At 44.3% G+C, this 25,990-nt stretch overlaps 1 protein-coding gene across 6 annotated transcripts in view; it reads left to right on the top strand.

Annotated features, from left to right (window-relative positions):
• ccdc33 (coiled-coil domain containing 33) overlaps positions 1 to 25,990 on the top strand; it is a 304,008-nt gene that overhangs the window by 1,889 nt on the left and 276,129 nt on the right. For all 6 annotated transcript variants that reach the window (XM_068015481.1, XM_068015480.1, XM_068015479.1 and 3 more), the window contains exons 2-4: positions 7,504 to 7,851; positions 12,417 to 12,865; positions 14,254 to 14,436. In XM_068015481.1, coding sequence (XP_067871582.1) covers positions 7,581 to 7,851; positions 12,417 to 12,865; positions 14,254 to 14,436 — 903 coding nt within the window. In that variant the 5' untranslated portion in view covers positions 7,504 to 7,580. The remainder of the gene's footprint in view (positions 1 to 7,503; positions 7,852 to 12,416; positions 12,866 to 14,253; positions 14,437 to 25,990) is intronic.

The following is a 25,990-nucleotide window of genomic DNA, read 5'->3' as shown; positions in this document are numbered from 1 at the left end:
TGCTTTGTCCTGGATGGTGTTGAGCATCTTGAGTGTTGTTGGAGCTGCACCCATCCAGGCAAGTGCAGAGTATTCCATCACACTCCTGACTTGTGCCTTGTAGATGGTGGACAGGCATTAGGGAGACAGGAGGTGAGTTACTCACTGCAGGATTCCTAGCCTCTGACCTGCTGTTGTAGGCACAGCATTTATAAGAACATAAGAAGTAGGAGTAGGCAATTCAGCCACTCGAACCTGCTCCGCCATTCAATACGATCATGGCTAATCTCATCTTGGCCTCAACTCCACTTTCCTGCCTGTTCTCCATAACCCTTCAACCCATCACTAATTAAAAATCTGTCTATCTCCTCCTTAAATTTGCCCAATGTCCCGGCATCCACCGCACTCTGGGATAGTGAATTCCACAGATTCATGACCCTTTTAGAGAAGTAATTTCTCCTAATCTCTGCTTTAAATCTGCTAACCCTTATCCTAAAACTATGACCTCTCGTTCTAGATTGCCTCACAAGAGGAAACATCCTTTCTATGTCTACTTTGTCAATCCCCTTAATCATCTTATATACCTCAATTAGATCTCCTCTCATTCTTCTAAACTCGAGAGAGTAAAGGCCTAAACTGCTCAATCTCTCTTCATAAGACAAGCCCCCCATCTCTGGAATCAATCTAGTGAACTTCCTCTGAACTGCCTTCAATGCAAATACATCCGTTCTCAAGTAAGAGGACTAAAACTGAATGCAATACTCCAGGTGGGGTCTGACCAATGCCTCGTACAGTTGCAGCAACACTTCCCTACTTTTATACTCTATTCCTTTAGCAATAAATGCCAAAATTCCATTTACCTTCCTTATCACCTGTTGTACCTGCAAACTAGTTTTCTGCGATTCATGCACGAGGACACCCAGATCCCTCTGCACCAAAGCACTCTGAAGTTTCTCTCCATTTAGATAATTTGCCTTTCTATTCTTCTGACCAAAATGGATAACCTCACACTTATCCACATTAAAATCCATCTGCCAAATTTTGGCCCATTTATCTAATCTATCCATATCCATTTGTAGATTTCTTATTTCTTTATTGCAACTTACTGTCCCACCTATTTTAGTGTCATCTGCAAATTTGGCTATAGTACCTTCTATCCCTGCATCCAAGTCATTTATATAGATTGTAAATAGTTGGGGCCCGAGGACCGAACCCTGTGGCACCCCACGAGTTACATCTTGCCAACCAGAAAAGGACCCATTTATCCTGACTCTCTGTTTTCTGTTGGTTAGCCAATCCTCTATTCAAAGAACAAAGAACAAAGAAATAAGAACAGTACAGCACAGGAACAGGCCATTCGGCCCTCCAAGCCTGCGCCGATCTTGATGCCTGCCTAAACTAACACCTTCTGCACTTCCGGGGCCCATATCCCTCTATTCCCATCCTATTCATATATTTGTCAAGATGTCTCTTAAACGTCGCTATCGTATCTGCTTCCACCACCTCTCCTGGCAGCAAGTTCCAGGCACTCACCACCCTCTGTGTAAAAAAACTTGCCTCGCACATCCCCTCTAAACTTTGCCCCTCGCACCTTAAACCTATGTCCCCTAGTAACTGACTCTTCCACCCTGGGAAAAAGCTTCTGACTATCCACTCTGTCCAAGCCGCTCATAACTTTGTAAACCTCTATCATGTCGCCCCTCCACCTCCGTCGTTCCAGTGAAAACAATCCAAGTTTTTCCAACCTCTCCTCATAGCTAATGCCCTCCAGACCAGGCAACATCCTGGTAAACCTCCTCTGTATCCTCTCCAAAGCCTCCACATCCTTCTAATATTCTAAGTGTGGCCTAACTAAGGTTCTGTACAGCTGCAACATGACTTGCCAATTTTTATACTCTATGCCCCGACCGATGAAGGCAAGCCTGCCGTATGCCTTCTTGACTATCTTATCCACCTGCGTTGTCACTTTCAGTGACCTGTGCACCTGTACGCCCAGATCTCTCTGCCTGTCAATACTCCTAAGGGTTCTGCCATTTACTGTATACCTCCCACCTGCATTAGACCTTCCAAAATGCATTACCTCACATTTGTCCGGATTAAACTCCATCTGCCATTTCTCCGCCCAAGTCTTCAACTGATCTATATCCTGCTGTATCCTTTGACAATCCTCATCATTATCCGCAACTCCACCAACCTTTGTGTCGTCCGCAAACTTACTAATCAGACCAGCTACATTTTCCTCCAAATCATTTATATATACTACAAACAGCAAAGGTCCCAGCACTGATCCCTGCGGAACACCACTAGTCACATCCCTCCATTCAGAAAAACACTCATCCACTGTTACCCTCTGTCTTCTGTGACTGAGCCAGTTCTGTATCCATCTTGCCAGCTCACCTCTGATCCCGTGTGACTTCATCTTTTGTACCAGTCTGCCATGCGGGACCTTGTCAAAGGCTTTACTAAAGTCCATGTGGATAACATCCACTGCCCTTCCTTCATCAATCAACATCGTCACTTCCTCAAAAAACTCAATCAAATTAGTGAGACACGACCTCCCCTTCACAAAACCATGCTGTCTATTCAAGCCAATAAATTGCCCCTAACCCTATGTGAACCCTATGTGTATTAACCTTTTATGTGGCACCTTATCAAATGCCTTCTGTCAGTCTAGATATACTGCATCTACAGGATCCCCATTATCCACTTTGCTTGTAACAGCTTTGAAGGACTCTAGCAAATTAGTCAAACATGATTTACCCTTCATAAAACCATGCTGACTCTGATGGATTGTGTTTTGACTTTCTAAATGTCCTGCTATTATTTCCTTAATAAAGGATTCTAACAATTTCCCAACAACAGATGTTAAACTAACTGATCTATAGTTTCCTACTTTCTGCCTCCCTCCCTTTTTGAATAAGGGCGCTACATTAGCTTTTTTCCAATCCACTGAAACCTTTCCCATGTCCAGAGAATTTTGGAATATTATAACCAATGGATCCACTATCTCCACTGCCACTTCTTTTAAGACCCTAGGATGTAGGCCATCAGGGCCTGGGGACTTGTCTGCCTTCAACCCCAATAGTTTGCTCAGTACTTTTTCCCTAGTGATGATGATTGTTCGAAGTTCCTCCCTTTCTATAACCTCTGCATTTCCTGTTACTATTGGGATGGTACTAGTGTCCTTCACCGTGAAAACTGTGGCTGGTTCAATTCAGTTTCTGGTCAATGGAGACTCCCAGGATATTGAAGCTAGGGGATTCAGCAATGGTAATGCCATTGAATGTCAAGGGGAGATGGTTAGATTTTCTCTTGTTTGAGATGGTCATTGCCTGGTACTTGTGTGGCGCGAATGTTACTTGCCACTTATCAGCCCAAGCCTGGATGTTGTCCAGGTCTTGCTGCACATGGGCATGGGCTGCTTCAGTATCTGAGGAGTTGCGAACGGTTCTGAACATTGTGCAATCATCAGCGAACATCCCTACTTCTGACCTTATGCTGCAGGGAAGATCATTGATGAAGCAGCTGAAGATGGTTGGGCCAAGACCACTACTCTGAGGAACTCCTGCAGTCATGCCCTGGGACTGAGATGATTGACCTCCAACAACCACAATCATCTTCCTTTATGCTAGGCATGACTCCAACCAGTAGAGAGCTTTCCCCCTGATTCCCATTGACTCCAGTTTTTCTAGGGCACCTTGATGCCATACTCGGTCAAATGCTGCCTTGATGTCAAGGGCAGTCACTCTCACCTCACCTCTTGAGTTCAGCTCTTTTGTCCATGTTTGAACCAAGGCAGTAATGAGGTCAGGAGCTGAGTGGCACTGGCTGTACCCAAACTGAGCATCAGTGAGCAGGTTATTGCTGAGCATGTGCCACTTGATAGCACAGTCGACGACCCCTTCCATCACTTTGATGATTGGGAGTAGACTGATAGGGTGGTAATTGGCCGGGTTGGACTTGTCCTGCTTTTTGTGGACAGGACATAACTGGGGCAATTTTCCACATTGCCGGGTAAATGCCAGTGTTGTAGCTGTACTTGAGCATGCTGTATCTGATAACGGGAGAGGTGTAACTGACCCATACAGAGCAGGAGGCCTCTGGTTCTGTGCTGTATTGGCTAATCTCAGCCACATTGCACCATTTACATCATCAGTGAAAGAAGAAAGACTTGCATTTGTATAGCGCTTTTCATGACCATTGGATATTCCAAAGCACTTTACAGCCAGTTAAGTACTTTTGAAATGTAGTCACTATTGCAATGTAGGAAACATGGCAGTCAATTTGCACACAGCAAGCTCCTATAAACAGCAATGACCAGATAACCCGTCTTTCGTTGTGATGTTGATTGAGCAATAAATATTGGCCAGGACACTGAGGAGAACTCCCTTGCTCTTCTTCGAAACAGTGCCATAGGATCATTTATATCCACCCGCGCAGGCAGATAGGGCCTTGGTTTAACGTCTCATCTGAAGAACGGCACCTCCAACAGCTCTCAGTACTGCACTGGAGTGTCAGCCTTGATTTTTGTGTTCAAGCCCTGGAGTCGGACTTAAACCTTGTGACTCAGGTGAGAGTGCTACCAACTGAGCCGTGACTGACAAGTGAGCTACAGCTGACCTCAGAACTTTGGGCTTTGGACAGATAAACCCAGCTAGTCTGCCTAATCCAGTGACACCTGCTGGATAGACTGTGGGCGCCGGTGTCTGGCCAGGATGGGATAGGGATCAGCTGTGTTGCCTCCTGTAGTTGAATTGCTGGTCAACACTCATGCAGATGACTTACGATCAATTGGGCGTGGTAGCAGAGGGTTTGCAGTACCTGTGAAATTGTACCTTAGCATGAGGCAGTGTCTCCTGTGGAGGAGGAGAGAAAAAAAATTGGAGAGCTAAAATAAATTGCAATGTCTGACAAGCTGTCACTCATTTAAATATCATGTGTGGCCTACAATGTAGTCCAGGCCCTCTGTATATGGATGAGTGGTAAATGTGGCAGAGGTTGGGCGAAGGTACACTATTGGGGCACAGAACAGGAAACCTGCACCTTAGCCATAATATGCTGAACTTGAGAGTGTTTGGTGCTGAGAATTGAATGGAAAATGTTCCATTCCCCATTGCTAGCATCTGTTCAAAAAAAATTAGGGGATTCCCTCTCTAAACCTCTTCACCTCTGTTTCCCCCTTTATAGGGCTTCTTAAAACCAACCTCTTTGATCAAGTGTTTGATCATCTGTTCTCATATCTCCTTATGTGACTCAGTGTTAAATTTTGTTTGATAATGCTCCTGTGAAGCATCTTGGGATGTTTTATTACGGTAAAGGTGCAATATAAATCCCAGTTGTTGTCTGTGTAAAAAACATATTTTATGCTGTTTTGTGCAGCAGTTTTAATAATAATAACTAACTTTGGGTGCTATGTTTGTATTCACCTGTAGTCCATCCGTGCTCCACAGTCCTCATTGCGTGTATTTACCACTGCTTTGCTTCCACAGCGAGCCTCTAAGTGGCACTGTTGGCGCTGTGACATCTGGAGGTCACAGTTCAAAGGTTGATCGCTAAGGCATTGAGAGTGGTAACCAACGCTCTACCCGAACTGCTGATGACTGAGTCCTGGCTCTTGAAGCAACGACATGCTCCGGTGGCACCATTGACCTCTCTCAGTCACATATCCAGAGTCCTTTCACGTGCCAGTGCAGTAATTCTTGCTAACTGGTAGCTTTTACCCATATTCCCAAATGGAAAGCATCAAACGTTTAAGCCATGTCATCAAATAAGAGACTGAAGGCTTCAACACGCGATATTAAAACAAATCTAGTCTTGCTATTATTAAGAGGGGGAGATGATATTTTTCCTATGTAGTGAGTTGTTGTGATCTGGAACGCGCTGCCTGAAAGGGTGGTGGAAGCAGATTCAATAGTAACTTTCAAAAGGGAACTGGATAAATACTTGGAAAGGAAATACTTGTAGGGGTATGAGGAAAGAGCAGCGAGTGGCGACTAATTGGATAGCTCCTTCCGAGAGCCAGCACAGGCATGGTGGGCTGAATGGCCTCCTTCTGTGTTGTATTATTCTATGATTCTAAGAAGATCAAATGGTGAGTAGTGACTGGCCCACTGCAAGTGGATCAGAGCAACCATCGGGATTTTTATATTAAAAAAAATCCCGATGGTTGCTCTGATCCACTTTCACGTTTGTCGCAGGACTGAGAGCATCCATGGGACTGAGAACATTCAGCAAATCTTAGTGTGGCAGCAACTGCTTCTCGTGTAAGGTTAGAGCTCCTTTCATGTTTATGCAGAGACCTGCGCTGATGGTGGACTTAGCTCCTGCTGCCTGGGCCTCCTTGCAGCCAGCTGGTTGCAACCTGAAAGTGGCCAGGAAGTCCTGTTCTTACTGGAATTTAGTTACAGCTGGTTGCACGAGAAATGGGTGCTTGGAGCAGCATCACTAATAAGAGTCTTAGAGCAGTACAAAAACATCTTAGCTCTGTGCTTGTTGACCTATGCTGGCTCCCGGTCTGCAATGCCTCGATTTTAAACTTCTCATCCTTGTGCTCAAATCCTTCCATGACCTTGTCCTTTCCTATCTCTCTAACCTCCTCCAGCCTTACAACCCTCTGACATATTGACACTCCTCCAATTCTGGCCCCTTGGCAGCCCTGATTTTAATGGTTCCACCTTTGGTGTCTTCCGTTACCTAGGCCCCAACCTCTGGAATTGCCTTCCTAAACCTCTCTGCCTCTCTCTCCTTCTTTCAGACACTCCTTAAATCTTTGACCAAGTTTTTGGTCACCTGTCCTAATATCTCCTTGACTTGGTGTCAACATTTGTTTGAAAATGATTCTGTGTGGATGTTTGTACTAAATTAAAGGCACTATATATATATATATGCAAGTTGTCGTTAGCTAACTCAAAGGATCAGAGCTTGCTGCATTGAATGAGACCTTTTAATTGAAAGATATAAATGGTGACATTTGAGGTAAAGTCATTGAGTAGATTTTAAAAGTATAATATTGAGCACTGGTTATTGAATTTCTAACTGCATGCACCTTGAAGGTGTGTGTTTTAAGCTTATCTTTGGCAGGTAAAGGAACTGGTCTTTGTATAACACATCACCTTGGTTATTATAAGACATATAATCCATTGACTTTGAAGTGTACTTTGTTTGTTTTATGCTGCACTCTGATTGGTTGGTGGTTGCTGCCTAGATTCAGGACAACAAACTGAACAGGTTGTGTGAATCGCGCTCTCAAACCAAAACGGATATGAGAACAAGGGCTGCTTTTGGATTTCAGTACAAAGTACCTATTCATCAGCTCATCGGAAACTGAGCCTTACGGTATTCCTAGTGCATTCAGAGCACAGGTAATGTTACGCCGTCTGACTTGTGAATTCTCCTGTTGCTTGTTGCTGCACTTTCAAACAATGGATCAGTGGCAACCATTCAAGATCCGTGACCTTGGAGGGTTACTCCTTTGACATCACTCAAATCTAGTAACATTTCACTCTCTTTCGTTCTCTTTTGCAGGTGGCACTTCTGTCGGCAACAACTTCTTGTCGAATGGGTTTTGGAGAGGGGGGGGCACAAGAGATCTTTACAAAAACATGCACAGGTCGCGGTTAAAAATCGAAAACAAGGAGTTAGACTTTGAGTTTGAAATTGTCAACGTGCAGTTTAATGAAGTGGGGCGATATATTTTGAGGCTGACGGTCGAAAACCCACTTCTTGAAGGGTCTGGGACGGGTGTACAGCTACGGGTGAACGATGGTGATGTGCTGTGGTCAAACACGGGAACCACTGATATCATTCCACAGACCAATCTCAACGAAATCTACTCTGTCCTCAAGAAGAAATTTCTTTTCAGGCTTCCTAAAGGTAAAATCATTTCATGACAACACAAAAAAATTCCGGATGAAGTACACAGCTTTAAATTAAATCACAGCAAGCACAGATATTGAGTGTTGAAGTGGAATTATATTTTTGTCTTTACTGTGGGCCCGATTCTCAAAGGCTGCAACAACTTGCATGTATATAGTAATGTAGTAAAGCTGGAACTCCCTACCTGATGGCACTGTGGGTGCCCCATCACCACATGAGCTCCAGAGGTTAAAGGAAGGACAAGGGTTGGGCAATAAAAGCCCACCTTGCCAGTGACACTCATCTCCTGAATATGAATTTGAAAAAAACCTGAGGACACCTTCCTGCACAGCAGTGGACACTGGACAATCTTAGTCTATGGTGTATGTACTAAAGGTATAAATATGGGCATTATGCCAGGTGACCTGTTGCAGTGCGGACCTGTGCACGGCATATTTTTGCCAGGAACAGGAGCAGACCCCCATGCCAAACACTGACCTGCTAGACGACTTAGTGTTCGAATTGGAAAATCTGCAAAGATTGGTGGCAAGGCATGTCATTAAGAGGCTGCGGATGGAGTTTTATCTTTTATCTGACCTTTGTTATGCCTCACTTGTGGCTGTTTGATACTGCCCTCACCATAACATCACATTGGTCTTTGTGGGATCTTGCTGTGTGCAAATTGGCTATTGCGTTGCCTACATTACAACTCTGACAAAAGTACTTCATTGGTTGTAAAGCACTTTTCTGGAATGTCCTGAGATCATGAAAGGTGCTATGCAAATGCAAGTCTTTCTTTTAATAAAAATAACTTTCCCTATCTCCTAAAACATTTGAAGAAAAATGCTGTTTACTTGTGTGTTGGTTTTAAAGGATAGATTTGATCTTGCTTTACAACAGTGACTATACTTGAAACAAAAAGTGCTGAATTGGCTCTAAAGCGCTTTGAAATGTTGAGTGGTCATGAAAGGTGCTTTATAACTGCAGGTCTTTCTTTTCTTTTATCTGTTTCATAAGATTAATCAATTCGCATTCAATGGGTGTTGACTGAAAGAGGTAGAAAAAGGGAAATAATGGGTGTGATCACCAGACATTCACTGAGTGTCCAGACATGTTTTTCAAACACATGTTTGACATTTCCCTATTGATAGACATCTGAGATAATCTATCCCTCGAAGGTAGTGTTTGCAATGCTGTGGGTCGGGGAGGGATTGGGGTGATGGTAAAATGTGCGCACTGTAATTTTCAATGGTGATTTTGGCTAGCCCAAGAAGTCATGGCTGCCGCCTGCCTTTGCCGCCCGTGCTCTGCAAGGCCTCCTGCGGGAGCTTGGTGCCACTAATTGGGCGCCAAGTTCGTCTTCCGCTCAATTACAACATTTACATTAGAAGATCATGTCGTGTTAGCGATGTTGCTCAGGTGCAAGGTTGGGACCCGGGAATCATCCAGGCGTCGGGTTCCCGCCCCCATTTTGAAAATTCAGCCCATTGTCTTTTCAAGCACTCATTTGCGGAATAAAGGTTGTGCTGGCAAGGCTGGCATTTATTGCCCAACCCTAGATGCCCTTGAGAAGGTGGCGATGGGCTGCCTTCTTGAACTGCTTCAGTCCATGTGGTGCAGGTGTTCCCACTCCCACGGTGCTGTTAGTGGGGACTTCACATCCATATATGAGGCGATTGAATTTATGTTTGTAGTTGACTTGTGTTCAAGTTTGATTGGGCCAAATGTCATGCATGTTTGGACTGGACCACTTTGGTTTAGCTATTCTTTTGGGCCTCCTTATCTCGAGAGACAATGGATACGCGCCTGGAGGTGGTCAGTGGTTTGTGAAGCAGCGCCTGGAGTGGCTATAAAGGCCAATTCTGGAGTGACAGGCTCTTCCACAGGTGCTGCAGAGAAATTTGTTTGTTGGGGCTGTTGCACAGTTGGCTCTCCCCTTGCGCCTCTGTCTTTTTTCCTGCCAACTACTAAGTCTCTTCGACTCGCCACAATTTAGCCCTGTCTTTATGGCTGCCCGCCAGCTCTGGCGAATGCTGGCAACTGACTCCCACGACTTGTGATCAATGTCACACGATTTCATGTCGCGTTTGCAGACGTCTTTATAACGGAGACATGGACGGCCGGTGGGTCTGATACCAGTGGCGAGCTCGCTGTACAATGTGTCTTTGGGGATCCTGCCATCTTCCATGCGGCTCACATGGCCAAGCCATCTCAAGCGCCGCTGACTCAGTAGTGTGTATAAGCTGGGGATGTTGGCCGCTTCAAGGACTTCTGTGTTGGAGATATAGTCCTGCCACCTGATGCCAAGTATTCTCCGAAGGCAGCGAAGATGGAATGAATTGAGACGTCGCTCTTGGCTGGCATACGTTGTCCAGGCCTCGCTGCCGTAGAGCAAGGTACTGAGGACACAGGCCTGATACACTCGGACTTTTGTGTTCCGTGTCAGTGCGCCATTTTCCCACACTCTCTTGGCCAGTCTGAACATAGCAGTGGAAGCCTTACCCATGCGCTTGTTGATTTCTGCATCTAGAGACAGGTTACTGGTGATAGTTGAGCCTAGGTAGGTGAACTCTTGAACCACTTCCAGAGCGTGGTCGCCAATATTGATGGATGGAGCATTTCTGACATCCTGCCCCATGATGTTCGTTTTCTTGAGGCTGATGGTTAGGCCAAATTCATTGCAGGCAGACGCAAACCTGTCGATGAGACTCTGCAGGCATTCTTCAGTGTGAGATGTTAAAGCAGCATCGTCAGCAAAGAGGAGTTCTCTGATGAGGACTTTCCGTACTTTGGACTTCGCTCTTAGACGGGCAAGGTTGAACAACCTGCCCCCTGATCTTGTGTGGAGGAAAATTCCTTCTTCAGAGGATTTGAACGCATGTGAAAGCAGCAGGGAGAAGAAAATCCCAAAAAGTGTGGGTGCGAGAACACAGCCCTGTTTCACACCACTCAGGATAGGAAAGGGCTCTGATGAGGAGCCACCATGTTGAATTGTGCCTTTCATATTGTCATGGAATGAGGTGATGATACTTAGTAGCTTTGGTGGACATCCGATCTTTTCTAGTAGTCTGAAGAGACCACGTCTGCTGACGAGGTCAAAGGCTTTGGTGAGATCAATGAAAGCAATGTAGAGGGGCATCTGTTGTTCACGGCATTTCTCCTGTATCTGACGAAGGGAGAACAGCATGTCAATAGTCGATCTCTCTGCACGAAAGCCACACTGTGCCTCAGGGTAGACGCGCTCGGCCAGCTTCTGGAGCCTGTTCAGAGCGACTCGAGCAAAGACTTTCCCCACTATAAATGTGATCAATACTCCCAGTCTCCAGGTTACTTCCTCGAATATCAAGGGGCAATTCTAAAGCTCTCGTGGCTTGTATTCCACTTTGCACCCTCTATAAACTTGAGCTCACCCAAAACTCTGCTGATCCTATCCTGATTTATACCAAGTCCCATTCACCCACCACCCCTGTGCTCGCTGAACTACATTGGTTCCCAGGCAGAGATGCTTCAGTTTTAAAATTCTCATCCCTGTTTTCAAACCCCTCCATGGCTTTGGCCCTCCCTATCTCTGTAATCTCCTCCAGCCCTACAAACCTCTGAAATATCTGCACTCCTCTTATTCTGGCCTCTTGTGCATCCCCGATTTTCATAACACCACTATTGGTGGCCGTGCCTTCACCTACCTAGGCCTTAAGCTCGGGAATTCTCTCCCTAAAACTCTCCACCTCTCTACCTCTCTCAACTCTGTTAAGAGCCTCCTTAAAAGCTACCCCTTTGACCAAGCTTTTTGTCACCTGTTATAATATCTCCTTATGTGGCTTGGTGTCAAATTCTGTCTGATAATGTTTCTGTGAAGCACCTTGGGAGTTTTTACTATGTTGCAGGTGCTATGTAAATACAAGTAGTTGTTCTCCCATAGTAAAGATAGAAATATAATTGCACTTCAGCACTCAGTGCCTGCTTAGCCTCCTGCTAAAGACCTCTCCCCATTTTGTCTCATTGACTTCAATGGGAGAAACATTTAAATGGTGGCCTATTCACTATTGCATGTTTTACACTATCGGTTACAGTCACAGGGTAACCAATAGTATTCTGTCACTGTATAGTCTGATTCTACTCTGACAGTTGGAGGCTCCAGCATTGAGCACAATGTTACAGCATAATTATTATTCCTTTTGTGCCTCTGAATTAGAAGGTTGTGGGCTCAAGACCCACTCCAGAGTCTTGAGCACAAAATCTAGGCTGACACTCCCAGTGCAGTACTGAGGGAGTGCTGCGCTGTCAGAGGTGCTGTCTTTCAGATGAGGTGTTAAACCCGAGGCCCTGTCTGCCCTCTCAGGCGTACGGAGATGATCCAATGGCACTATTTGAAGAAGAGCAGGGGAGTTTTCACCAGTGCGTTAGCCAATATTTAACCCTCAGCCAATACCTAAAACAGATTTTCTAGTTATTTATTTCCTCGCTGTTTGTGGCAGTTTGCTGTATGTAAATTCCCAACATCTTCAAAGGTAATTCTTTGTCTGCAAAGCATTTTGGGATGCCCTAAGATTGCATATAAATGCAAATCTTTCTTTATTTTACAGGTTACTGTCAAAATGATAAAAATCATGATGTACGGCTGCGTATCGAAGCCTTTCGAGTAACTGGCTCATCCCTAAAGAGTGGAAAGAAAGAGGGAGAGGCGTTTTTTGCCATCTATCCACGCACAAACGCACCGAGAATAAATGTTTTCGCCAAGGAAAACGAGGACTTTTACTGCTACAGTAATATCGTGGCTCTGTTACGCGTGCAGGAGGACATGCTCACAATGCATTGTGGGAGGATGGCTTGTAATGTGTCCCTCCATGAGGTGCGACTCCCGAAGGATATGCCCGGGCATGATTCTACACCGCTGGTGAGCAAAGAGGGAGGGCACTCTCATCCCCTTAACCAAAGCTCACCCCCAGTGCCAACATTGGAAATGTCTCTATCTGCTACAGCATCACCACAGCAATGGATACCTACCCCAGCATTGCCTTCACCCATCCCTCAGGTAAGAGATGGATTTAGTGATGACTCTTTCGTTAGATTGATGTGTGATGTATCCCCAATGGTGAAGTGTTGTGAATCCAGGCGCGGATTGTCAAAGTCCTGGTTCGTATTTTAAATCAGTATGGACATACAGGAATGGGAGGAGGCCATTCAGCCCTTGAGTCAGTTCCGCCATTCAATTAGATCATGGCTGATCTGTATCTTAACTCCATCTCCCTGCCTTGGTATCGTAACCCTTAAGACCTATGCCTAACAAAAAGATCTATCAATGTCAGTTTTGAAATTCTCAATTAATCCCCAGCTTCGTAAGCCTTTTGGGGGAGAGAGTTCCAGATTTCCACTACCCTTTGTGTGAAGTTAAAGCAATTGTTGGATTGTCATAAAAACCCAACTGATTTACAAATGTCCTTTAGAAGACGCCAACAACATCGAAAAGGCACCACCAATATTGAGAAGACACCATTTAAAGGGAAACCAACCATCCTTCCCTGGTTTGGCCTACACATGACTCCAATCCCACATCAACATGGTTGACTCTTAACTGCACTTTGAAGCCATATTAAACCTTCACCAACAGTTTGTGCATTAAAATCCATGTCATTTTCACCTTAGGTTATTATTAGTTACCAACAAAAGATCTGGGCCTGGCCTCATGTATGGTTAGTTTCTGTCTTATGTCCATGTGTAATATCAATAAGTACCAGCAGAGAGTCGACTGCGTCACTAAGGATGGAGAATGTGTGGTGTAATCCGGTTTGGGGTGGTGGATATTTGCGGAGTTTCCGTGTGCTAGTTGGAAGTTAGAAAGCTCCTAAAAAAAACTTGTTAAGTAAGGCTCTGGAGATATTCTGCATTTGAGAAGAACCCATAATACGTCAGCTTTCAGATCAATTCTCTTGTGATCTGATGAAAGTCAGCCTTTTATTGATGACTAAGGTTACCCCACTCAGGAGATAGTTTGTGGTGTCTTCATAATAGTGATGGTGTCTTCTGAATAATGATGGTGTTCTATGTAATGGATCTTGGTGCTTCACCTCAGGTAAATAACAGTTACAAAAGAAGTGTTCCGGCATTGAGCAAGGATATCTGATATATGGAATGCTAATAAAAGCTGTAGGCTTTTCCTGGGCTTTGGCCTACTATGCATACTTGCTGTTGCCTGCTTCTTCCACAGGCTTTTAAAAATATTTTTTACATGGGATGTGGGCCTCGCTGGCTAGGCCATCATTTATTGCCCATCCCTAATTGCCCTTGAGAAGGTGGTGGTGAGCTGCCTTCTTGAACCGCTGCAGTCCATGTGGGGTAGGTACACCCACAGTGCTGTTAGGAAGGGAGTTCCAGGATTTTGACCGTTTAACGTTTATGGTTTTATTTTTTTTGCCCCTCAAGCTTCAACTGCAAAATGAACCTGTGGGTGAAACCAATCCTGAACCTTCGCCAGAAGAAAGCCCACCTCCTAGTCCATTGGAGGAGCCTGCCATCCATCAGCGGTTGCCTAGTGATTCCAGCTTCCATCTTTCATCACCTGAGCACACACCTGTGCGGACCCCTGAAGCACTTCCTCACACGCATGTAAGTATCATGGATTAGGTGGAGCTTTTTGAGAGTATGGGAAATTGAGGGTGATCTGATCGAGGTGTTTAAAATGTTAAAAGGCTTTGATGGGGTAGATATGGAGAAACGATTTCCTCTGGTGAAGGGGCATAATTTTAAAATTAGAGCTCGGTCATTCAGGAATGAAATCAGGAATCTCTTTTTCACACAAAGGGTGGTGGAAATCTGGAACTCTGTCCCCCAACAGGCTTTGGATGCTGGGGTCAATTTGAGCTTTCAAGACCGAAGTGGATAGATTTTTGTTGGGTATGGAAGGATAGGGAGCAAAGTCAGGTAAATGGAGTTGAGGTACCGATCCACCATGATCTAATTGAATGGTGGGCCAGCCTGGAGGTGCTGAAAGGCCTTCCCCTGTTTTTGAGGTTCACATGTAGCATTTTGGAAAATCTTAAGGAGGGAAAACCTCCTGAACCCTGACAAATGATTGAAGGTTTCTGTGACCTGCTTTTTGAGTGTAAAAGGATCACAAGTGAACAGCTATGCGGCAGAATATAGATTAGATTAGATTAGATTAGAGATACAGCACTGAAACAGGCCCTTCGGCCCACCGAGTCTGTGCCGAACATCAACCACCCATTTATACTAATCCTACACTAATCCCATATTCCTACCAAACATCCTCACCTGTCCCTATATTTCCCTACCACCTACCTATACTAGTGACAATTTATAATGGCCAATTTACCTATCAACCTGCAAGTCTTTTGGCTTGTGGGAGGAAACCGGAGCACCCGGAAGAAACCCACACAAACACAGGGAGAACTTGCAAACTCCACACAGGCAGTACCCGGAATCGAACCCGGGTCCCTGGAGCTGTGAGGCTGCGGTGCTAACCACTGCGCCACTGTGCCGCCCTATAGCGAACCATTAAATATGGTTATGTATTTTCTTTAGAAATAGCACGCACGAGATCCAGGCAACATAATAAACACTGACAGGAGATAAAAAGCTGTCGGAGCTGGGACAAAATAACAAGGAGAAGCATCGGAGAATATGCCATCAAAAATTCTGTTTCAAAAATGCTCTGAGCCCAGACAGCTTTCTGATAAGGCGTCGTCAGATCCTTTATTGTTATTCCAAGAGCCTGCTCCCAGAGGAGCAGATCTGTCGGACTAGACTCACTGTCAAGACATTTTGGAGGAGCTCAAATATTTGGAGCTTTGTGCATTGTTCCCGTGAAGGGCACTTGAGGTGAACTCCTCTGGCATACTAGACAAGCTGGGTACAGCTGTAGCATGCTTTCTTTGCTTTGTTAATGCAATAAGTGAGCAGGATAAAACTTGCGTACATTTTAATCAGAAGCAATGCATGGTCTACATTGCAGATTTGGCAGACATGCTGTTTGCCAAATGCTTGTGACGAGCTCAAGTGATTAGTTACCATTCAAATTTTGGCACAAATCTGTGCTACTCATAGCAAGGGTAGAATCTCATGGGATTAGCCTTGTGATGTCTGACTGCACCAAACCCCTCCCCGTCCACTGCTCAGACCTTCCAAGGTACAGATTTCAACTGCCATTTGTAAGGTTCCGTGGCACCCTCATTATAGAAATCATCTATCAATAACCTGGGGTCACCATTGACCAGAAACTGAACTGGAGCAGCCACATAAATACTGTGGCTACAAGAGCAGGTCAGAGGCTGGGACTTCTGTGGCAAGTAACTCACCTCCTGACTCCCCAATGCCTGTCCACCATCTACAAGGCACAAGTCAGGAGTGTGATGGAATACTCCCCACTTGCCTGGATGAGTGCAGCTCCAACAGTACTCAAGAAGTTCAACGGCATCCAGGAAAAAGCATCCCGCTTGATTGGTACCCCATCCACCACCTTAAACAGTCACTCCCTCCACCAGAAATGCACAGTGGCAGCAGTGTGTACCATCTACAAGATGCACTGCAGCAACTCACCAAGGCTGCTTCGATCGCACCTCTCAAACCCGCGACCTCTACCACCTAGAAGGATAAGGGCAACAGATGCATGGGAACACCACCACTTGTAAGTTCCCCTGATGTGGAACTATATCACTGTTCCTTCACTGTCACTGGGTCAAAATCCTGGAACTCCCTTCCTAACAGCACTGTGGGTGTACCTACCTCACATGGACTGCAGCAGTTCAAGAAGGCAGCTCACCACCACCTTCTCAAGGGCAATTAGGGATGGGCAATAAATGCAGGCTTAGCCAGTGCGCCCACATCCCATGAACGATCTGTTCTGGAGGAAATAGGTGGAGAGTTTCAGTATTTTACTGCCTTTTCTTTATATTTCCATCTCAGAGGAAGGGAGAAGAAGCTTGCCTGAGTACTGCTGATCTATCCACAGTGGGAGTCCAAAAAAGTTGGAAGGCAGAGTGGAATTTGACCACAGGCCCTAATTACAATGCCTGTTTTGATTCCAATGCTTTTTTGAGTTTCCCCCTGCTGCAATTTATATCAATCTTCAATCCAGTTAATTTTTCAAGTACTACCTCTTTATTAATACTAATTTCTTTCAGTTTCTCATTTTCACAAGTCCTTTGGCTCCCTAGTATTTCTGGGAGATTTTCTGTATCTTCCTCTGTGAAGACAGAAACAAAGTAATTGTTTAGTTTATCTTCCATTTCCCTATTCTCCATCATACCTTCATAGTTTCCTTTGTTCAGACTTAAGACCCTAGTTTCAGAATGAACTATATCACTTTCAAACTTAATGTAAAAGTCTATCATATTACGGTCACTATTTCCCAAAGGCTCCCTTACAGCAAGGTTATTAATTAGCCCTTTCTCATCACATCATAATAAATCCAAAATAGCCTGATCCCTAGTTGGTTCTTCAACATATTGCTCCAGAAACCCATCTCATACATACTCCAGGAATTCATCCTCCACAGCATTAATACTTGATTTGGTGTACCCAGTCTATATGTAAATTGAATTCGCCTATTATTGGTGTATTTACCCATGTTACATGACCTCCAATTTCCCGATTTATACCATGCCCAACATTACCAATACTGTTTGGTGGCCTATAAACAACTCCCACCAATGCTCGCTGACTAGACAGTATCATCTAATTAAAGTGCTGCTAAAAATTGACTTCTGAATTAGCAACATTTTTTGGTGTATACCTTTAGGGTGCTCTCACTGCTTGTTCCTTGAAACTTCCACCCATATCACCTTACAGCCAAGAGGCCAATAAATTAAATCTGTGCTTTGGAAGAAAAAGTAGCGAGGAGTGCATTACAGGTCTAACATCATAACATCAGAACTCACTCTTGTATTTTGAGTGTGATGGCATAATTTTAAGGTCACTTTTATATTTCAGAGGCAGATTGATATATAAGTGGCAGTGCTACTCGTGAGTTGGGTCCTGATCTGAGGCTCGCTGACCTACATTGGCTCCCAGTCCAGCAACGCCTCAATTTTAAAATTCTCATCCTTATTTCATATCCATCCATGGCCTTGCCCCTTTGCTATCTCTGTAACCAGCTCCAGCCCCACAACCCTCTGAGATATCTGCGTTCCTCCAATTCTTATCTTCTGGTCTCTTGTACATTCCCAATTTTAATCAATCCGCCATTGGTGGCCATGCCTTCAGCTGCCTGTGCTGTAAGCTCTGGAATTCCCTCCCTAAGGCCAGGATTTTACCATAGCTGAACGGGAGCCGGCCACTGACTGGAAAGTTGGTGGCGAACCCGCTTCTGCCTCGCCAGGGGATCCGACCTATATTTTGCTTTTGCCAGGTGGCTTCTCTTGTGTCTAGGACTCCCGCTTGCCATGAGTAAAATCCATGTGGAGGTGGGCGAAGGCCCTAAAGTGGCCCCTTAAGGGCATTCATTGGTTGTTTTTCGCCACTGCCGCCCTACAAAAAGTGGGAGCGCAGGCTGGAGTGGGCCGGGAAGGGCTCCCGGAGCCTCCCACTCCATTTTACGCCACCCCGCAACCCCCCCCCCCCCCAACCCACCCCCGCCACCAGCCTGCTCTTTGAGGTGGCGTAAAATTCAGCCGTAAACCTCTCTAGCTCTCTCTCCTCCTTAAGACCTTTCTTAAAACCCACCTCTTTGATGGTCCTGATATCGCTTCATGGGGATTAGTGCTAAGTTTTGTTTGATTATGTTCCTGTGAAGCACCTTGGGATATTTCTCTAGGTTAAGGGAGGAACTTAAAACAATTACAATCACCAGCAAAAGGGTATTGAGAAGACCATTAGCACTAAAGGCTGACAAGTCCCCAGGACCTGTTGGACTTCATCCTAGGGTCTTAAAAGAAGTGGCTGCTGAGATAGTAGATGCATTGGTTGTAATTTTCCAAAATTCCCTCATATTGGAAAATAGCAAATGTATCTCCTCTATTCAAGAAAGGAAGGAGACAGAAAGCAGGAAACTATAGGCCAGTTAGCCTAACCTCTCTCATATGGAAAATGCTGGAATCCATTATTAAGGAGGTTATAGCAGGACATTTAGAAAATTGTAATGCAATCAGGCAGTCAATGTGGTTTTGTGAAAGGGAAATCGTGTTTGACCAATTTATTAGAGTTCTTTGAGAAAGTAACAAACAACCTGGATAAAAGGGAACCTGTAGATGTGGTGTACTTGGATTTCCAAAAGACATTTGATAAGATGCCACATCAAAGGTTACTAAGCAAAATAAAAGCTTATGGTGTAGGGGGTAATGTATTAGCATGGATGGAGAATGGTTAGCTAACAGGAAACAGAGTCGGGATAAATGGGTCATTTTCGGGTTGGCAAGCTATAGCTAGTGAAGTGCTACAGGGATCAATGCTGGGGCCTCAACTATTTACAACCTATATAAATGACTTGAATGAAGGGACCGAATGTATGGTTACCTAATTGCTGATGACACAAAGATAGGTAGGAGAGTAAGTTGTGAGGACGACATAAGGAGTATGCAAAAGGAGGTAGATAGGTTGAGTGAGTGCACAAAACATTTGGCAGATGGAGTATAATGTGGGAAAATGTGAACTTGTCCACTTGGTAGGAAGAATAGAAAAGCTGTATATTATTTAAATGGGGAGAGACTGCAGTACTCTGCGGTACAGAGGATGTGTGTGACATGGTACATGAATCACAAAAAGTTAGTATGCAGGTACAGCAAATGATTAGGAAGGCAAATGGAATGTTGTCATTTATTGCAAGGGGCATAGAATATAAAAGTAGGGACGTTTTGGTACAGTTGTACAGGGCGTTGGTGAGACCACATCTGGAGTACTGTGTACAGTTTTGGTCTCCTTACTTAAGAAAGGGTCTAATTGCATTAGAAGCAGTTCAGAGAAAGTTCACTCAACTGATTCCTGGGATGAAGGGGTTATCTTATGAGGAAAGGTTGGACAGGTTGGGCCTTTATCCATTGGAGTTTAGAAAAATAAGAGGTGATCTTATTGAAACATGCAAGATCTTGAGGGGACTTGACAGGATGGATGCTGAGAGGATGTTTCCCCTTATGAGAGAGAGTAGAACTAGGGACACAGTTTAAAAATAAGAGGTCTCCCATTTAAGATGGAGATGAGGAGAAACATTCTCTCAGAGGGTTGTTAGGTAGTGGAATTCTCTTCCCCAAACAGTGGAGGCGGAGTCATTGAATATTTTTAAGGCTGAGTAAGATAGATTCTTGATTGACAAGAGAGTCAAAGGCGGTAGACAAGAAAGTGGAGTTGAGGCCATAATCAGATCAGCCATGATCTTGTTGAATGGCGGAGAAGGCTTGAGGGGCCGAGTGGCCTCCTCCTTCTCCTAATTCATATGTTTTAATGTATGTAAGTTGTTGTTACGTGCGCTGAAGCTGGGTTGAATGGGATCGCATGCCCCTCTAGTTAACTGTACTTTGCATTCCGCAGATAGCAGTCCAAGACCATTTCACATGAGCTTGAGTTTGCAGCAGGAGCAGCCAGGTGCAAAAGTATGTTTTGACATTTTCCAGACAGGGCCCTGACTTCCAGAGCACTCTGAATAATTTCTGAATGTGACGAGAAAGTGGATGTCTGCCCTGCTCTGGCGATATCTGGGGAGCTCAGCTCTGCACATGAGTGTAAGGGTAAGGATTTGATCGGGTAGATACAGAGGAACAGGAGGCATAACTTTAAAATTAGAGCTAGGCTGTTTAGGGGTGATGTCAGGAAACAACTTCTTCACACAAAGGGGAGTGGAAATCTGGAATTCTCTGCCCCAACAAGCTGAGGCTGGGCGTCAGTTGAAAATGTCAAAACTGAGATGGATTTTTGTTTGACGAGAGTATTAAGGGTTGCGGAACCAAGGCGGGTAAATGGAGTTAAGACACAGATCAGCCATGTTCTAATGGAATGTCAGAACAGAGCCAAGGGGCTGAATGGCCTCCTGTGTTCTTAAGTCAACCAGGACAAAGCAGTTTGCTTAATTGCCACCCCATCCAACCACCTTCAAATATCCACTCTTTCCATCACCGTCGCACCATGCCTGCACTGTGTACTATCCATGCAGCAACACACCAAAGCTTCTAAGACAGCACCTCCCAAACCCGCGACCTCCACTGTCTAGAAGGACAAGGGCAGCAGACGCATAGGAACACCACCACCTGCAAGTCCCCCTCCAAGCCACATACACTATCCTAACTTGGAAATATATCGTTGTTCCTTCACTGGATCAAAATCCTGGAACTCCCTCCCTAACAGCACAGTGGGTGTACTCGCACCAGATAGACTGGAGCGGTTCAAGAAGAAGACCCTCCACCACCTCCTTAAGGGCCCTTAGGGATGGGCAATCAATGCTAGCCTTACTAGGTATTTAAGGAGATGCCACCACAAGCAATTTAATGCTTTATATGTTCCATTGTGGCTTGGAATCCTTAGGGAGGTGAGCAAGGATATTGGCAAAGCAAATTATTAATTTTTAATTAATTAGAGCAGATATTTTTAGAAGCTTCATAAATGGTGAGACGCAGATAGGACAACTGGGGAGTATCGAATTTTATCTCGATGTTGATGAAGGGAGTGAGATGTGCTGTCGATGTTCATCTAAACGACACAGGGTCCATAGTGAAGAGTCAACATGGTTTCAAAAGTAGCCATTGAGCCTTCAAACATTTACCAGAATACTGTGATGAATCAGCTAAGGTAGTATTGGTGTCAGCTGTGGCTCAGTTGGTAGCTCCTTGTTTCTGAGTCACAGTTGTGGCCTCGAACCCCACTCTAGAAACTTGAGCACAAAATCTAGGCTGACACTCCCAGTGCAGTACTGAGGGAGTGCTGCACTGTTGATGATAAGATGTTAAACTGAGTCCCCGTTTGCCTTCTCAGGGTGCTGCAAATGATCTGATGGTACTATTTGAAGAAAAGCAGTGGAGTTATCCCTGGGCTAGTATTTATCCCTCAACCAACATCACAAAAAAAAAGATTAGCAGGTCTTTACAACATTTTGTTTGTGGGAGCTTGCTGTGTGCAAACTGACTGCCGTGTTTCCTACATTACAACAGTGACTACGCTTCAAAAGTATTTTATTGGTTGTTGTTTTGTCTTTAAGTTGTTTCTGGTTCCCAGATGTCGTAAAGAATCACACTTTAAACTTGGAAAAGGCTGGAGTCAGTCTTGTTTATTTCAACAGCATGCTTGTACAGTAGAACCTGGTTGAACTGGTTCTTGTGTTACATATAACATGACTCCCCAGTGCAGCTGTGAATGAGGCCCCCCACTGGAACACTTGCGCGTAACAACTTGTTCCTAGCTAATTAGTTCCTAACACTTTACAGATAGTATAACAATACATACATATATAACATCCCTCTTTCTTTAAAACATAACGCCCCTATATCAGTATAACTGTCAATATAAATAAAGAAGATTATCATCCGACTTGTGGGAATAATCAGAACACTTTTTAGAGTCTTTTATAGCGTGCATTCTTTTAAAAAAAAATATTATTCATGGTATCACTTGGGTGGTAAGATATTGTGCCTCCATCTTGTAGATTTGACATTTGTTTCTCTCAGCGGTGAGTTGGCACGGTGTACAGGCAATGTTGTGTCACTTGCTGGTGATGTTGTTAATGTTGTCTCGCTGGATAGTGATGTTTCCGGTGTTGTTGATGGTCTTTTCTGTTGTTCCAGCTCAGGTGTAGGTCGAATATGGATTCTGTTCCTTCTCATTTGTTTACCAGTTTCAGTCTCAATGATATATGACCTTGGAGTCTCAGCTTCACTAACAACTTTTTCTGGCCTCCAGGTTTTCATTGTTGGATCCTGTATGTGCACAGTTTGTCCTTTCAACAGCTCGGGTAGGGATTTAGCACATTTATTGAAGTGTTGCTCTCCTCTTACCTGTGCTTCTGTGAGTTGTTGTCTCACTTCCTCCTGGTCACTTGAAGGATGTATTTTGCTTGGTAGAGTTGTCTTATATTTTCTTCCACTTAAGAGCTCTGCAGGTGATTTTATGTCAGTGCTGTGGATCGGAGTGACAATAAGGCCAGGTTTGGGTCTTCCTTCATCTCTGGGCATTTCACAAGTGTTCTTTTGACCATCTGGACATGTCTTTCTATAAACCCGTGTCCCCATGGGTAGTGTGGTGATGAGGTGATGGTGTTGAACCCATACTGGTCAGCGAATTCCTTAAATTCTCTGGATGTAAATTGGGTGCCAGTGTCACATATTAACCTTTCAGGAATCCCTTGCTCAGTGAACAGAACTCGTACTGCTGAGATTATTGTTGTGGCTCTCAAGTCTTTCATCTTCCAGATAAAAGGGAATTTTGAGTAGTCGTCTGTGACTATGAGATACCATTCTTGATTATGTGTGAATAAATCGACTCCTACAGTATTCCATGGTCTGGGTGGTACTTCCGTAGCTATCATCTCCTCTTCCTGTTGGGAGTTTCTGTACTTCTGGCATTCATTGCATGTAGACACCATATTTTCAATATCTTTGTATGTGCCTATCCAGTACACAGCTGATCTGGTCTGAGCTTACACTTCTCCATTCCCATGTGGCCTTTGTGTATCTTTTGGAGAGGTTCTTCCTGCATTGTTTTGGGAATGATTATTCTGGATCCAGCCAGCAGAACATCATCATCTAGTGAGATGTCATCTCTGATAGACCAGTACTGCCGTATTGCTGGCTGTGTGTGCTGTATCCTATCAGACCATCCCTGGATCACTTGCTGAGATAGCATCTGTAACTCCTCGTCTTTGCTGGTCTCATCTCTAATTTGTCTCAGTTTTGGTGGTGTTCCGTTCACTGGGTGATGAATCTTTATGCCTAGATCTTCTTTGCTTCTTATCGGAGGGCGCTTTTCAACGGGTGTACTATCTTAAACCCTCAGTGTCACCTCCTTCACCTCATGGTTTACTGAGATAATCTGCAGCTCTTCACAACTGCTCAACCCCAGGATAGCTGGACCATCTGTTTCTGTGATGTAGAACATACAGTTAACATCTTTTCCTTTGTGTGTCCCTCTGATTTGGGTTGTTCCTAGCTGTCGAATCTCAGTTCCCCCGTATGCTGTTAGCATGACGTTGTTTGGTTTCAGAGCACCTTCCCTTGGATAACCATTTTTCTCCAAATTTTCAGGAAAGATCTTCTGGTATAGTCTGAGCGGGATGATGTTACTGTGCGCTCCAGTATCAATCTTCACCTTCAGATTTATCATTGTGGGCTTATTTCTCAGCCTCTTCCTGATCTGAATGGTTGTGTGAATTTCTTTTCTCTGGGAACTGTCACATCCAGACATTTCATGTAATTCTATGTTTCCTATGTCTATCATGTTCTCAAACCCATCGTCATCTTCCAGGGTATGGATGTTTTGGTTTCTTTCACTATTCCTTCGCCCTGTTACTCTGGCTCTGATGACTCGTCTACCACCTTCTTGTATTGTTCTGCACATCTTTTCCCAGTGATTGGTCTTTCCGCAAGCTCTGCAGATTGATCCATATGCGCGACATTTCCTTCTATCAATTCATGTGATCGTACACAGATCCTGCATGTCTTTCTCTCTGTTTGGTCTACATTCATCAGTTGTTGTTGCACTGCATTGACCCTGCTGCCTGTCTCTTGGCTTAACTGAAGTCTAGCCATTTGGGAGGTTAGAGTCTTCATCTGTCTGTTCGTGGCTTCATGTGCTCTGGCAGTGTCTACAGCCTGCAATATTGTGAGCTTGTCCTGTCCAATTAGAGCTTTCTGTACTTCAGAATGTGCAGAACCCCAAATGAGCTGATCTATCAGCCGTTAATCTGTATCCTTAAATTTACATTTTCTGGCTGCATTTTTCAATCTTGCAACAAAATTGTTAATAGGCTCACCTAGTTCCTGTCTGAGGCCTTGAAATTCATATCGGTATATCTGATGATTTGATTTTGGCTGGAGATGGGTGCTGAATCTTTCAAAAATTGTGTCTGGGTTTCTGCTGTCCTCTTTGCTTAGGTCCCAGCTGTTAAATAAATTTAATCCTTTATCTCCAGCCCACAGAAGGATATGGCTAAACTTCTTGACTTCACTAGTGCCTTTTAGGAAACTATTGAATGCCAAATTGCACTTTTGTTTAAACTTCTTAAATGCCTCTACAACATCATCAGCTCCCCAATTCATGATGGGCTGTAGCAGTGCATTTATTCCTGTCCTGGCTGACATTTCGATTTTTTTTTTTAGAGTTTTCGTTTTTCTGTCTGTCTCTCTCTCTCGCTGTTACTAATTTGGGTCATGTTTCTCAATCTGATGCTTTTGAAAATGTTGCAGGTTTACTCACAGACACTTGCTGCCACCATGCTTCATCTTTATGTTGTTTCTGGTTCCCAGATGTTGGAAAGAATCACACTTTAAACTTGGAAAAGGCTGGAGTCAGTCTTGTTTATTTCAATACCATGCTTGTGCTATAGAACCTGGTTGAACTGGTTCTTGTGTTACATATAACATGACTCCCCAGTGCAGCTGTGAATGAGGCCCACGACTGGAACACTTACACATAACAACTAGTTCCTAGCTAATTAGTTCCTAACACTTTACAGATAGTATAACAATATATACATATATAACAGTTGCAAAGCACTTTGGGATATCCTGAGACCATTTAAGATGCTGCATAAATGCAAGATTTCCTTCCTTATTGTGAGGACTGCCATTGTTCGGCTTTTTTTCTGACTTTACTTTCTAGTGCAAATGGCTTGATGCCCTGAAACCTGTGTCTTTCACCTTTTGACATGCTCAATTCGTATAGACAGGTTTAGCAATTGACCCTGATTACTGTGAATTGGTCACATAGGATTTCCACTCCATCTCCCGTCGAATTCGAAAGCAGAAAATGCCAAAAGGCCAGACCCATTATATAAAGTCTACAATCGAATGAGTGGCACAACTGAAGATAAGAGACATATTCTATGCCCTGGAAGGAGCTACTTAAAGTATATTCAACTAGAATAACTATCTGAAAGAGTCTGTTGTTCTCCCAGCTCCTGGGAAATTCTTGGACTGACACAATTTTCTTGTCGCCGCCTAGTTCTGAGGCTCATTTCACCCGATCATATATCAGCACTGCCTTACTGCTGGAAGTGTTTTATATCTTTTAA

This window comes from Heterodontus francisci, chromosome 35 (genome assembly GCF_036365525.1).
Source record: "Heterodontus francisci isolate sHetFra1 chromosome 35, sHetFra1.hap1, whole genome shotgun sequence".
NCBI classification, from domain to species: domain Eukaryota; kingdom Metazoa; phylum Chordata; class Chondrichthyes; order Heterodontiformes; family Heterodontidae; genus Heterodontus; species Heterodontus francisci.
The sequence above is the reverse complement of the archived record's forward strand: the minus strand, read 5'-3'. Positions and strand labels throughout refer to the sequence as shown.